At 51.1% G+C, this 14,178-nt stretch overlaps 1 protein-coding gene across 1 annotated transcript in view; it reads right to left on the bottom strand.

The window, feature by feature from the left end:
- Positions 1–9,128, bottom strand: part of KIF19 (kinesin family member 19) — a 28,500-nt gene extending 19,372 nt beyond the window's left edge. Inside the window, exons 1-2 of the mRNA XM_084751154.1 lie at positions 8,574–9,128; positions 6,862–6,942 (exon numbers count right to left, since the gene is read on the bottom strand). Of these exons, the coding sequence (XP_084607280.1) occupies positions 6,862–6,942; positions 8,574–8,612 (120 nt within the window). The 5' untranslated portion in view covers positions 8,613–9,128. The remainder of the gene's footprint in view (positions 1–6,861; positions 6,943–8,573) is intronic.
- Between the last annotated feature and the right edge of the window lie 5,050 nt (positions 9,129–14,178).

The raw sequence follows: 14,178 nt of genomic DNA, 5'->3' as shown, positions 1-14,178 counted from the left end.
GGTGATGGCACCTAGCCCAGTGCCTTATGACTGATAATTCTTTTTTTGTTTTTGTTTTTGTTTTTCAAGACAAGGTTTCTCTGTGTAGCGTTGGCCGTCCTAGACTTGCTTTGTAGACCAGGCTGGCCTCAAACTCACAGTGATCCGCCTGCCTCTGCCTCCCGAGTGCTGGGATTAAAGGTGTGTGCCACCACACCCGGCTGATAATTCTTCACTGTAACTGTCCTCTGGCCCCTACCCACTGGCTGCTGGCAGCAGTCTTCCTCCAGCTTTGCTGCTGCCAAATGTCCCCACAAGGGAAAAATGGCTCCAGTACAAAACTCAACAAGCTACACTCCTTTCTCTTGGCTTCAAAACCTGACAGTGATGATCTCCAAAGAAGGGAGGACCTCAATGGGGCTCGGAGACAGTGATCATATGACCTAGAGCCAAAGGCATCACTTTTTGCGGGGGTGGGGGAGCGTGAATGTGGCTCAGTGGGAGGTAAAGGAGGATGAACAGGGCTGAAGCCATGACACAAGAAGCCACACTGCACCGTGTCCTGCTCAGGCAGCCTCAGGCAGTCTCTGGATTCATCCTCAGTCCAGAGATCCAGGCTCACAGTCCCTTTATACTGATAGGTGGAGGAAGGACAAAGCCTGGTTTCTGCGTGGCTATTGTACCTGAAAGCTGATTCTGGGTTTTTGTTTGTTAGTGAGAACATCTGTTGCCTGTCATGTTTCTGTCAGTAGACACAGGGATTCATGAAACCAGAAAGAGAGGGGGTTGGGGGGAGGGAGAAGGAAGAAGAAGAGGAGAAGGAGGAGGAGGAGGAAGAGAAGAGGAGAGGAGACAGGGCTTGCTGGGCTCATAAGGCCACCAAGGCCTAGCCAGCTGCTGAGGGCACAGCTACATCTGGCTGCTGTCTCAGCCAGGAGCTCATCTGATCTGAGGCTCAGGATGGTGTAGGAGGCATAACCTGGAAGGTAGTCTAATGTGGTATTTCTCGGGGAGTGTGGTGATTCCTTCATCACAGACCCCCAGATTTCTCAGGCACCACCCAGAATCACACAAAATCTCTAGAGATTTGGGCCCACAAGTCTGCATTAATAAGCACTCTCTCCTTGTACCCATCCAACTGCTAAGTGTAGCAATCCTTGGATACTTGCAGCGTTATGCACAAGAGCCAAAGAATTAGAAACAGCTCAAATGCTCTTCAGCTGTAGAATAGGTAAACAAATTATGGTATGCCTATCCTCTAAAATATTACTTGGTTATGAAAAAGAAAATACTCACCGGGCATGGTGGCGCACACCTTTAATCCCAGCACTCGAGAGGCAGAGGCAGGCAGATAGATCGCTGTAAGTTGGAGGTCAGCCTGGTCTACAAAGTGAGTCCAGGACAGTCAAGGCTACACAGAGAAACCCTGTCTCAAAAAAAACCAAATAAATAAATAAATAAATAATAAATATGTGTATGTATATGTACACACACACATATATATATACATACACACTGATGATTTTAGAAAAAGAAAAATACTTATGAACCTTGAAAACATGCTAAGGACATGAAGCCAGACATTAAGGACCACAGAGTATGATCCAATCACGTGGACTTACAATGGGATAGAGAGATGGAACAGCTTGCTGGTTGCCCAGGGATATAGTTAAGCGCGCACTCTCCCCTGCTCATTTCCTGCTAGGCCCAGCTCTTGGGGAACGATGGGGCCTAGCAGCCTCTGTGTGGCTGGTACAGAACCTCACCCCCACTGCGCTCTAGGCAGCGAGCAGGCTAACTCCAACTGCACCTTTGGCACCTGTTACCTTACACTCTGTTTGCCTTTCACAATGGCTGCCTTGCCTCATTTATAACCCTCTCCATAGCGCTTGGAGTAGCAGATGGAAAAGATGCTCACTCTCCAGTCCCCTGACAGGAAACAGAGGCCCAGGGAGTCATTAGCAGTCCTCTGGCACCCAGCCAGGGCATGACAAGGTTGGGCCCCTGGTCCACCCTTGTAGCTTTCTGTCCGTGTCACCCTCCTGCCTTGTACTTTCCCTTCCCTCACTTGTCCCGCCCTTCTACAGGCCTCCTGGGGAGCCCTTGTGTGGTTCCACCGGACCCCATTAACAGACAGCTGGACAAGTGCTAATTATGGGATTATACATATAACTGCTTGGTTTAAATCCTGCAGATAAACACAACCTGGGAGGCTGGGAGGAGGCTTTGGGAGGGGTAAGTGGGAGGTGAAGGTGGCTGTTTGTCTTGAACTTCATCCCTACCTGGGATACCTTCCAGGCCCCTTCTGCTTTCTTGGCTTCCTTGAGGGGGTCTGGGTCCTAGGTCCCCAAAAAAGGGCTCTGCCTTCCCAGGCCCCCGGAAGCGACCAGAACTGGCCCCTTGACAAATCCAGGACTGGCTTCAACATTCCCAGAATCCAGGCACACACGTTGCTCCCCACTCCCTCCCTTCCCCTCTCATCTTAATTTTTAACAAGACAGGGTCTCATCATGTAGCCCCAGGCTGGTCTCACACTTGCAATGTAGTCAAGGATGGCTGTGGACTTCCGGTCCTCCTACCTCTACCTCTTATGTGCCAGGAGTACAGGTGTGGCCACCATGTCCAGTTTCTGCGGCGTTGGGGATTAAATCTAGGGCTTAGTGTGTGCTAGGAAAGCACTATAATAGTTAAACTATAAACTATTCACACTGGCCTCTTGATGCTGAGGGATTCTTTGCCTATTGGCATGCGCTCTTCTGCTAACCCTCATTGCTATAGGCTGCCAAGCTCCAGATGATGCTCAGTCCTAGGGCAGACTTGGGACCCCTCATAGTGGCTGGAGTCAGTGACAAGCTGAGTACCCTCTGCCTCTCCTTACTTTAGCCCACCCACCGAGGGGGTGGGCTATTGTCACTCTCTGCCATTGTCCAATGGGCTGGCTGAGCTCCTGGGAGGGGTTCCGGCCCGTACTGATTGCTTTGGATGTCCTTACACTGAGATGTCACCTGCAGAGGAACCCAGTCAGCTCCAAGGAGAGACAGGGAGCAAGAGGCAAGACCTATCACCCAAAGCCCTAGGGAATTGGCTTGGTGAGCCCCTCAGAGGAGCCAGACACAGAGGCCATGACAGCCCCAGTCCCATGGAGCAATGGAAACTAGGTACCGCTCTAACCTGGCCTCTTCTTCAGGGGGCAGGGCATTGTGCTGACCACGTGGGCCTAGCCTTATCACCATTCCCGTATTGTCCTGGGCTAGCTTACCAGCTTACCACACAGTCCAGCCATCAAGTCCTATGATTTTAGAGAAAAGCAAAAAGAGACAACTGGCCTGACTGACCTACAGCCCTCAATCTTCCTCTGGGCCAGGCAGCCCTGGAGAGGGTGAGATGGACAGCAGGGTTCTGGGAGAGGGCCAGGGCCAGGGGACAAGGAAGTCTCTCCTCCATGTTGGTTCGTGGAGTCCCATATCTTAAACACCTAGTTGCCAGGGCCGATGTGCCAAGAGACAGCTACTTAGGCTGTCAACTCAGCCTTTGTTGTAGCCACTCCCAGGTGGCAGTGAGAGGGACTAGGCCAGGTCCTCCAGTACAAGGCTAGTTTGGAAGCCACTGGGGAGCTAAAGGCAGAATGTGCAGGGGGCAGTGTGAAGAGCCCTGTGCCCATAATGCTTAGACAGCACTCTCAGAGTCTCTGCTGACAAAGGAGCAGCCTGTTGGGCTGGCCCAGCTCTGCTCTGGTGGGAGGTACAGCTCACTGGGGTAGGCTAGAGCCAGGCTGGGCAGCCCTCCCCTCTGCCCCCATAGACAGAAGGAGCCAGTGTGTGACAGGCGTGGGTACTTAAGAGGGACTGTTCCCATCACTTCATATTGATCTACCCCCAAGGTGGCCTAGTGCCAGGAGCAGCTGAGAGAGCCACCATTGTCCCAAACTATGAACCTGATACCCTTGGAGGCAGATGGACAAGTAGGGAGTGGCCTTGTCTAGAAGGAGGTTTCGCCTCCCGAGTGTTTTCAGGGGGGAGCCCTCTCAGCAGCTAAACAGCAGCCCTGGGGAACCTCCTTCTCTACAGACTACGACATATGTAGTCCCATATGTGGGAGAAGAGAAGCAACTCCCCCAAATTGTCTTCTGACCATCAAACAGGCACCTGGATGTGTGTGTATCTAGGGTTAGGGTATGAAAATAAAAGTAGAAGAAGGAGGAGAAGGAGAAGAAGGAGAAGAAGAAAAATTTTAGCTGGGCATGGTAGAGCATACCTTTAATCCCAGCACTTGGGAGGCAGAGGCAGGCAGATCACTGTGAGTTCGAGGCCACCCTGGTCTATAAAGCAAGTACAGGACAGCCAAGGCTACACAGAGAAAACCCTGCCTCCAAGAAAAAAAACAAAACAAACAAACAAACAAAAAAACCAACAAAAACAAAAACAAAAACAAATTCTTGCAAGGGTGTAGCTCAGTTGTGGAGTGTGTATGCACAGCACCTTGGGTTGAATCCCCAGCATTTTATAACTCAGAATGATGATGCACACTTACAACTTTAGCACTTGGGAGGGAGAGGCAGGAGATCAGGTCATTTCCGGCCACATAGTAAGTCCAAGGCCAGTCTGGGTTATTTGAGCACCTGTCTCAAACAAATAACACCAAAACTCACAAACCACTGAGAAAGAAGGCAGTGGGGTATATCCCGCCCCGCCCCCATTTAAAGATGAGGTTCCTATTCTGCCAACATACATTCTCTCTGCTCCTGCTCACCACATTGGGGTTCTTCCAGACACCTCCATTTTCCCCAAGGGCGCTGAGGAAAGGGGCAGAAGGAGGTAAAATCATTTGGGGCTTCCTGAGGCCAGCATAAGGAGCTGGTCCAGAGGCAGCGTCTCTCCATAGACTTTGTCAGCCCCGTAGCTCCCATCCTATGCTCCCGGACCCCAGATCCCATCCCACAGCCCAGCCAGTGAGACCCAGGACTCAGAGCAGCACAGCTCTGAAACACAGGCCAGGGTCACCATCAGGCTGTCATACCAAGTATGTCCCTGTCCCCACCATTGTGCCCAGGACCACTCTAGTACCCGAGTCTTGAAGTACCTACCCAAACAAACACAAAACAAGCATCTTGGCCATGTTGACAAAGAGTTTGATTTGGGTCCTGCCTATGTCACCTCATCTCACACCTTTCAGCCCTCTCCTTGGGCCATGCTAGCTTTTTCTGGGTGATGCAGTTACAGTGTGCCTCCATCTGAAGGGTCTTGGACATAGCGAGTCCCTCTGGTTGCAATTTTCCCTCTTGAATACATCACCATCATCACTTAAAACAGTGTCTCAGTGTGTAACCCTGGCTGTCCTGGGTTGGGATTAAAGATGTGCACCACCACCACTCATCAAAATCTCTCCTGTACCCGCTGGGCAGTGGTGGTGCATTATCTCAGCACTTGGAAGGTGGAGACAAGGCAGATCTCTGTGAGTTCAAGGCCAGCCTGGTCTACACAGTGAGTTCAAGATGGTCAGGGCTACACAGAGACACCCTGTCTTGAAGAAAGAAAAAAAAACCCAAAAGATCTCTTCTTTATATTCCACTCCAGTTCCAGTTAAAGCAGAGTCTCGATTTGAAGCCCAGGATAGCATGGGGATTTGATCCTCCTGCCTTAGCCTCATGAGGAATGGATTACAGACACGTGCCACCATAGCTGGGCTCATCACTGTTTCTCATATTTTTTTCCTTTTTTCTTGTGTTTGTATGTATGTTTGCACGTATGTGGGTATGAGTGCCTGTGTACATGCAGAGCCCTAAAGTTGATGGTAAAAACCACCCTGAATTACTCTTTTGGTTTTTTTTTAATCATTCCTCCCATCTTGTGCACCAAGGCCGGGTCTCTCAATCAAATCCAAAGCTCAAGGATATGGCTACTCTTGGCAGCTAGCTCACTCTGGAAGTTCCCTGTGTCTTGCCTTCCAAGACTGGAATTACAGGTGGACCACTACACCCACAAACATTTTAAGTGGGTTCTAGAGATCTGAATTTCAGTCCTAATGCCCATGAGGCGAGGTTTGTTTGTTTGTTTGTTTTTTCCTTCTGGTTTTTCGAGGCAGGGTCTCTCTGTGTTAGCCTTGGCTGTCCTGGACTCTCTTTGTAGTTCAGGCTGGCCTTGAACTTACAACGATCTGCCTGCCTGCCTTCCGAGTGCTGGGATTAAAGGCATGCGTCACCCTGCCTGGCTCAAGGCAAGTGTTTTAACTACTAGATGTCTCCTCAAACCTCCATCACCATCTCTTAAGGGAGCCTGGGTCCAGTGCCTCTTACTCGATCTCTTGACAATGGCCTCTTTTTTTCTAGGCCTCCTAGACTGAAAATTCATACATTTTTAAAAAATTCCTTGATCAATTCCTTGTCGTCTCTCCCTATAGTAAATTTCAGAAACAGAAGGAGGTTGGGGGCTTTTCCTGTTGGAGCATTTTTCTAGTTCCTGCCCCAGCTCCCAGCACACTGTAGGCTCTTTATGAATAATTATTGCCACATAAGCCCTCCCTCATCGTGGGGACATGAAGACCCAGAAGAGTGATCAGTGAAGAGCTTTACCAAACTTGCATGCTCTAGATGTGGCATTCTGTTAGACCAGCTGAACGCGCCCTCTGTGGTTGGCAGGCATATCAGATGGGGAAGTTTGAATCATGTGCACCAAGACATATTTCATGGTTCTGGTGGCAGCCAGGTCCCAAAAGCTCTTAGCTTCCCTTGGGCTGGACTAGGAAGAAGACAGCTTCTTGCCCTGCTGCGGAGAGCCCACCCAGAGGTCTTTGTTGCTAGACACAGAGCTCTCGCTGTCCAGCCCGGTGTGTCAGGCAAGCTGAGCAGGCTTCTACCCTGCAGCTCCTGCCTGAAGCCCCAAGTACCTGCTCGTCCACCTTGTGAGCGATGAGGGTGGCTCCTTCCTCCAGCTCAGCCACACTGATGGGCCGGACCCTAAGTGCCACCTGGGAGGAAGAGCAGAGCCCTAGGTTAGGAGAACCACACTCGGCTGTGGAGGAAAGGAGGAGAAGGGTCTCTGGATTCCTTCCCCATCAGCCCTGTGTTCTCCAGTGTCAGGCAGCTCCAGCTCCTTGGTCCTGATGAAAGCTGTGAGTCGAGAATGTTGCCTAAGCCAAAGGACAGAGGGTCCACAGGGTGCCCAGCTGAGTCTGTGTCTATGTCTTTTTTTTTTTTTTTCAAAAGCCTATACCTCAGGGGGAGCCCCAGTGGGGCAACTGTCTACACAGTCTGTATCAGTCACATGCCCAAATTAAACCCTTGCCACTCCCTTGGGCTCAAATCTGGAGCCTTGGGGACCAGAGGCCACCTGTCTGCATCTGGGAGTGAGGTGCTGCTGAGCACCATGTGGACTGTGACAGGAATGGCCTGGAAATTAGGACGGGACAGAGATCTCCTCCTTGTCATCCTAACAACCTGTGACCCCATCCTAACACCCCCTGCAAGTGTCGTCAAGAGCTTCTCTGTTATTTATTTCCTGGCCGCTAAGAGATAGTGGGTTTTCACCCCATGTGTGTCTCCCAAAAGAACAGAGACAGGACTTGGGAGATTTTCTTCTGCTGAATACATGGAAGCATTTGTTGGGTACTGGGTGGACCTAAAGGGTCCTCAGTTCACTTCACCCACACAGCCTGTCAGATTGATTGTCTTTATCAGCCTCCTGGCTGAACCTCCTTGGTGAAGGGAGGGCTTTTGTCCCTGCCCCAATGACAATGAGCATTCTGGAGCAAATTCTTTCAAAGAGGCCATTCTCGTTGCCAGAGAGGGTACCCTCAAGTCTGAGATTGGCCCCCTGGGGCTGGGTCCAAGTTTCCCTTTGCAGAAGCAAAGTTCCCTGCACTGTGGTAACAGTGCCGTACTCTCTGGCTACCATCATTTGCTGCTGAAGGACTATTTCCACAGATCAAAGGCTAGGAGCTGGGAAGAGGGCTGGGAGAGAGTGATCTCCACACATCCCCCAAACTGAGTGGTACTTAGGCTTCTCCTTGTGCCTCCGGTTTCTACCACCGATAGCCAAGAATCTCTGTCTTTGGTCTCTACCTCCCAAGTTCCCATCCACCCAGGCCATGAGACCCTGGGACTGTTTAAGTGGCTTACAGCCTTTCTTTGAAGTACCTGGAGCCCTGATTTGGACAGAACCTGAGTTACAACCCCATAACTAGCCACTCCAGGCTTGGTGCTGGCTCCTCCTGTCCTGGGGGCTTTTGTTTTCCTACCTGTGGCTCCAGCCCCCTTTAAAGCAAGACATGCGTGGGTTTAAGTCTTCTGGTTCACTAGAGACGCTTGCTTCCTTCTCAGGCAATACTAGTTGAGATCTCTTTTGGGTCTTGACCTCTGAGTCTTGCTTGGCCCAAAGAAGGCTGAGCTTGGGGAGGTGGGAGGGAAGTGGGGTGCTAACTTTCCAGCCTCAGGAGGTACCGGCATACCTTCTGGGCATCTGTTCTTTAGAACTTGGACAGTTGTTCTGCACAGTCCCAGACCCCATCTCTTGCGTGTCCTCTTAGTGGACACTATGTTTAAGGCTGTCAGGTCCGAGGATTGGTGAAGGGGAACCAAGGAGCTTAATAAAGGGTCTCACCATGAGTTGCTGGTCCTTGGAGTCACCGCTGTCCTTCATGATTGCGGCAGGTAGAGAGTCTCAGGCCGCGACAGCTGGCATGGCCGAGGTGCACCTCTACCTCGGTCACCTCCTCCGGTCGCTCTTCCGCCTCCCGCTGCCTGACAACCCGAAACCAACAACGCGTCGGGCCGCCTGAGCCCTGACCAGGAGGCGGGGCCGGGAGGGCTCGGCCGGCTCCGCCCCGCCCCCTGTGCTCCCCCCCCCCCCCCTGTGCTCGCTCCGCCCCTCCTGAGCTCGGCTCCCTGAACCTGAGTGAGCTGGATGCCACCACCTACTACGCCCCTCGGGCTTGCGTTACTGCTGCTGCTACTGCTGCTGGTGCTGAGACTTTCTGTCAGGCCCCGCGCCTGAGCTTCCTGGCGTCCTTCCGGCCCAGCGGCGTCCGTTTGGTGTCCCCCTCTGCACACACCCGCGCCCAGGCTCGTGGCTCCTGGCTGTGTCCTCTGCGCTCCTGGCGCCTGCCTGGCACGCGACTCGCTGGGCAGAAGCAGCCTTGCCCCTGCGGCCATGATCATCTGCTGCCCGCTTGACTGTTGCTGGGCGTCTCCAGGGCGCGCCCAGCAGCCTCGTGTTTCCATGAGCGATGCGGGCATCGTAGGGGTGGAGGCCATCGTAGGGTGTGGATGGCTGCACCCTTTGTCCGAAGAGAGGGTGGGTGAAGAGCTCTCCCTACACCCTGTGGCGCTTGGCTTAGTGGAGTGTGTCTTATGGGAATTTTTTCTCGGTGTTGGCCCACTAGTAAACCACTCTGAGGTCAAAATGGATGGACCTAGCCTGCCTGCAAGAGTAACACCACCCAGGAGAGTCCCACCTGTGGCTCCAGGTTGCATTTGGCCTAGGTAGGATATGGATGTGGCACAGCAGAAAGTCATAAGCTACTTAAAACATTCTGAGGGTCCGCTAGATGGCTTGTCCTGTAAGGGAGCTTGCTGTCAAGCCTTAGTGCGTTCTTAGTGAGACCCACATGGTGGAAAGGCCAGAACCAATTCCCAGATGTCGTCCTTTGATCTCCACGTGGACACCCTAGTACATGTGCATAGTATATGAATTTTTTAAAGTATGAAACTAGGAGTGGGGCTGGAGAGATGGCTCAGGAGTTACGAGCACGTGCTAATTTGGCAGAGGACTCGAGTCCAGTTTCCAGCATTGACAGGCAACTCACAACACACACCATTAAAAATAAGTTTTTTTTTTAATGACAAATTTCTTGAAATTTCATTTTGTTTTGTTTTTGAGACAGTGTTTTCTCTGTGTAGCTCTGGCTGTCCTAGGAGACCAGGCTGGCTTTGAACTCAGAGATCCTGGGTCTCTCTGCCTTCCGGGTGCTGGGATTAATGGCGTGTGCCAGCACCATCCCCCAACTTTTTTTGTTCTTGTTTTTCCATTGTGAACTCTATAGATGAGGATGCTTCCCAACGTCAATCAAAAGGCTGGACAGGCAGCCACTGGGCCAGAAGGAACAATGGATAAACAGTTGCAATCTCCATTCTTGGTAACAGTAGCAACGATAACAGACCCAGGGAGCCCAGAGGAAAGATTCCTTGCCTCTAGAGGCCTGGGCAAAACAGGATTCTAATCCTAATTCTGTTCTCAACCTGCCTAGCTGCTGGAAGCCTGGTTTCCCTGTCCGCTGTGCCTGTCACCTGGACGGTGTTGGAACACTTCCTGAATATAGTCATCTGTTCTTAGGTCATCTGTCTCCACTGAGGCTGAGCCCAGAGCCCTTCAAAGACCAGAGAAGGAGACTCCACAGGGTTGGAATCCAGGAAAGAAGCTGAGAAAGTATACACTCACATCCCTTGGGGCTGTCTCAGCTACCTGGCTTGCACCCAGCGGTAGAGCATGGTGTCAGCTTGTGCCTCGGGACTGGTTTCCCAGACTTCCCCTAGGAGCTTGTGCTGCAGATAGTTATTAATAAACAGCAGCTGGAAGCCCTGGATTTGATAAATACATCAACCAAGTTAAGCTTGAAAAGCCAAGTCTCCTGCAGGGGGTCCCAGGTATTGCCTGGTTCTCTGAGGCTTGCCAGTTTGCAACTGGGTGGTACTAAAGAGAGAACAGGCTGCGAGTTCAGAATGTTTCCCGCCTGTTGGTTTTGAGATGGGGATCAAGATTGTTAGCCCAGGGTAGCGTCAAACTCACAACCTCTTGTCCCAGACTCTCAACTGATAAAATTATAGACATGTGCCAGCACTTCCCAGCCCAGTGGCATTTCAGACCCTTGCATTGTCCCTGGTCAAGTGGGCTTTGCCTAGTTTCCTTCTCTCTTCTCTCTCTCTCTCTCTCTCTCTCTCTCTCTCTCTCTCTCTCTCTCTTTCTCTCTCTCCTTTCTTTCTCCTTCTCCTTCTCCTTTTCCTCCTCCTCCTCCTCCTCCTCCTCCTTCTTCCACATCTATTATCTCACAGAAGATGGCCTGTCCTGGCTGATGGGTAAAAAAAAAATAAGCAGCCTTGGAGGCAGGTATGGCTGTGTGTACTTGTAATCCCAGTCCCCAGGAAGCTGAGGCCGGAGGACTGTGGTGAATCTGAAGCCATCCTAGCTTGCACAGAGCTTACTCTGCCTCAAAACAAATCACTTCAAGGCTAGAGGTTCCAGCTCATCTGCCGTGGAGACTTGCCTCACAGTCGTGTGTACTCTCAAACAGATCTCTTCTGCTTGATGTTGAGGTTTGGTTGTTATGACAAAATTCCTGACAAGAAAAACTTAAGGAATTTTGTTTCTTAGCTCAGTGTTTGGGCGTACAGTCCAATATGGCAGACAAGCCATGACAGCAAGAGCACGAGGCAGAAATTATGTCCACAGTGAGAAAGAAGAAGAGGAAGAGGAGCTCAAGGGAGATGGGAGGAGGGGGAGGACGAGGAGGAGGGGGGGAGGAGGGGAAGTCAGGTGCTTAGTTCACTTTTCTCCTAATTTGGTCTGACCTCCAGCCCTTGGGGACAGTGCCCTCCACACTCATGGTGGTCCCTCCCTGCTCTGTTAAACCTTTCTGGAAACAATCGGACTCTGAGGCGGGATTCCATACCGATCCTGATGCTAAACCCATCTCACCTGTCACTATCCTCTTTCTTCTCCTCTAGTTGATGTGGATGAAGCTCGTGGCAGCATCCGCTCCTGTTTTTCATGAGAGCCCTCAGACTGGGGAATCAAGGGTCACGATAATTCTACATGAGCTCAGATGTTCTGGGTTCATTGAAATCTCCACCCCCTTGTTTACATGGCCTGCCTTTGCTAGCGGAAAAGTCACCTTTGCTGACATGTGATTATGTGTGTACACAGGTGGACAGGCACATGTGTGCAATTGTGCTCAAGAACATGCTAGACACCACCTGGCTGCCCTACACTCCTTCTCATGGAGCACACCTGATAGCTTCTCCCTATGCCCTCCTGCCCCCCCCCCCATGCTGAGAATTCAGGGCACATCCTCCTGTTATCCCACTCATAATGACCTGCATTATTCCTTTAAAATGTCTCCAGAGGCTGGGGATGTGGCTCAGTTGGTAGGGTGCTTGCCTGGCATGCATAAAGCCATGGCTTCCATCCCCAACACTGCATAAATAAGCATGGTAGTATACACCTGTAGTTCCATCACTCAGGAAGATTAGGAACTCAGGGTCATCCTCAGCTACCTAGTGAGGTCAAGGCCAGCCTGGGCTACATAACATCCCATCTCAAAGCAAAGCAAAATAAAATATTACTCTGCATAACTGTGTGTGTGTGTGTGTGTGTGTGTGTGTGTGTGTGTGTGTGTGTGTGTGTGTGTACTGGCCTTTTCCCAGCATTTCGTGAGTTCTAGTCCTGGGAGGGTGGTCCCAAATCTGTCCCGTGCCTCCCCGCCTCCCACTTGGCTGGAACCTGGCTCAGAACTGAGAAAAGTCACTGTTAGCCATGCAGTAAGCACCCGACTTGGAGTCACTCCTGCCCCACCTGTAAACTCCCTGTCATCCTCGGCTCCCAGCTCTGTCTCTCAGCTCATAGTTTCCAGCACTCTGAGGGGCTTTCTCTGAGCTGGGATGGGGATAATTATCTCACCCCAGGAGGCCATTAGCAGTCACCCCCTGCTTCAGCACTGTGGGCATTCCATCAAGTGCAAGGACCACTTTATAAGGGTGACAAGGCCTTTCGGGAGCGTTCTGTTCTGAGGTCCCAGCACCCAGTAGCCTCATGGGAGAAATGGTGGGCAATCTGTCCTGGTAGCCACAGCATGCAGTGATGGCATCACACAGGTTAAGTGGCATAGGATGTGGACATAACTGTTTTGGATACAGAAGTCTGGCCACCTTCCACAGAGCTTACTATGACTCTCACGTCACACCTAGCCTGGTGTTGGCCCGTCCAGGCCCTCTTTTGCCCTCTGTGGGCACCAGGCATGCACACGGTACATGTGTCAAGTGTATGAGGCTAGTGAAGGGTATTGCAGTAAGGCTGGTAACAGGGACACCCTGTGCACAGAGCTCTCCAGCCCCCTTCCCCCCACTGTCTGCAGGTTCTCTTTTTCCTTCCCACAGTCCATTCTGGAATGCCATCCTATCAGTGGCGCCCTCTGTAACCACAGGAAAAGATTTTCAGGCCCCAGCAGGTGGCCCACTTTTGCAAGCACAAACCAAAGGCCAACATTCCAGAACAACATAAGAATGGGGCTGGGGGGAGATGGCTCAGAGGTTAAGAGCACTGTCTGCTTGTGCTTCCAGAGGTCCTGAGTTCAATTCCCAGCAACCACATGATGGATCACAACCATCTAGAATGAGATCTGGTGCCCTCTTCTGGCATACAAGGTAAAAGCACTGTATACATAATAAACAAATAAATCTAAAAAAAAAAAAAAAGAATGTTTTTCCACCTTAAGCTCTCAGTGGGGGCCTTTTTCCCCCCTCAAAGCATTCCATCTGATTAATTTTACTCTCCAAATTGGATTTCTGTACCCTGACTCCACCTTATTTTGCTTGTTTGTAGGAGAGAGTTTCATGTAGCCCGGGGTAGTCTTGAACTTGATATGTAGCTAAAGATGACTGTGAACAGCTTACTCTCCTGCCTCTTCTGAGATCTGGGATTGCCCATGTGTCCCCCACGCTCCAGTTTCCAAGGTGGTGAGGATCAAACCCAGAGCATGTGCTTGTGAGGCCGGCACTACCCCAACCTTCTACTGATGTTTTGGATGAGACCGTTCTCTGTAGTGGGGGCCTAGAATCCTAGGAACCTTAGAATGCTAAGCAGCCTAACAACCTGGGATTTCTGCTTGCAGTGTCAGGAACAACTCACTTGCCAGGTGTGTTAATTCAAAATGTCCCAGATGCTGCCATATATCCCATTGGAGCAGAATCCATCCCACTGAGAATCCTACCTTTGAGAGAAGAGTCCCTTAGGGCAGCATAGGTCTCACCAGATCACATTATATATGGTTGTGAGCCACCATGGGGTTGCTGGGAATTGAACTCAGGACCTTTCGAAAAGCAGCCAGTGCTCTTAACCTCTGAGCCATCTCTCCAGACCTCCAATTCTATTCTTAATGCAGGCACTTTGAATCTCAGCTGACAACCACGTAATCCATGACACTCTGGCACTGGTA

This window comes from Acomys minous, assembly GCF_964271855.1.
Source record: "Acomys minous genome assembly, chromosome: 12".
NCBI classification, from domain to species: Eukaryota; Metazoa; Chordata; class Mammalia; order Rodentia; family Muridae; genus Acomys; species Acomys minous.
Note: the sequence above shows the minus strand (reverse complement) of the source record. Positions and strands in the feature narration are given on the sequence as shown.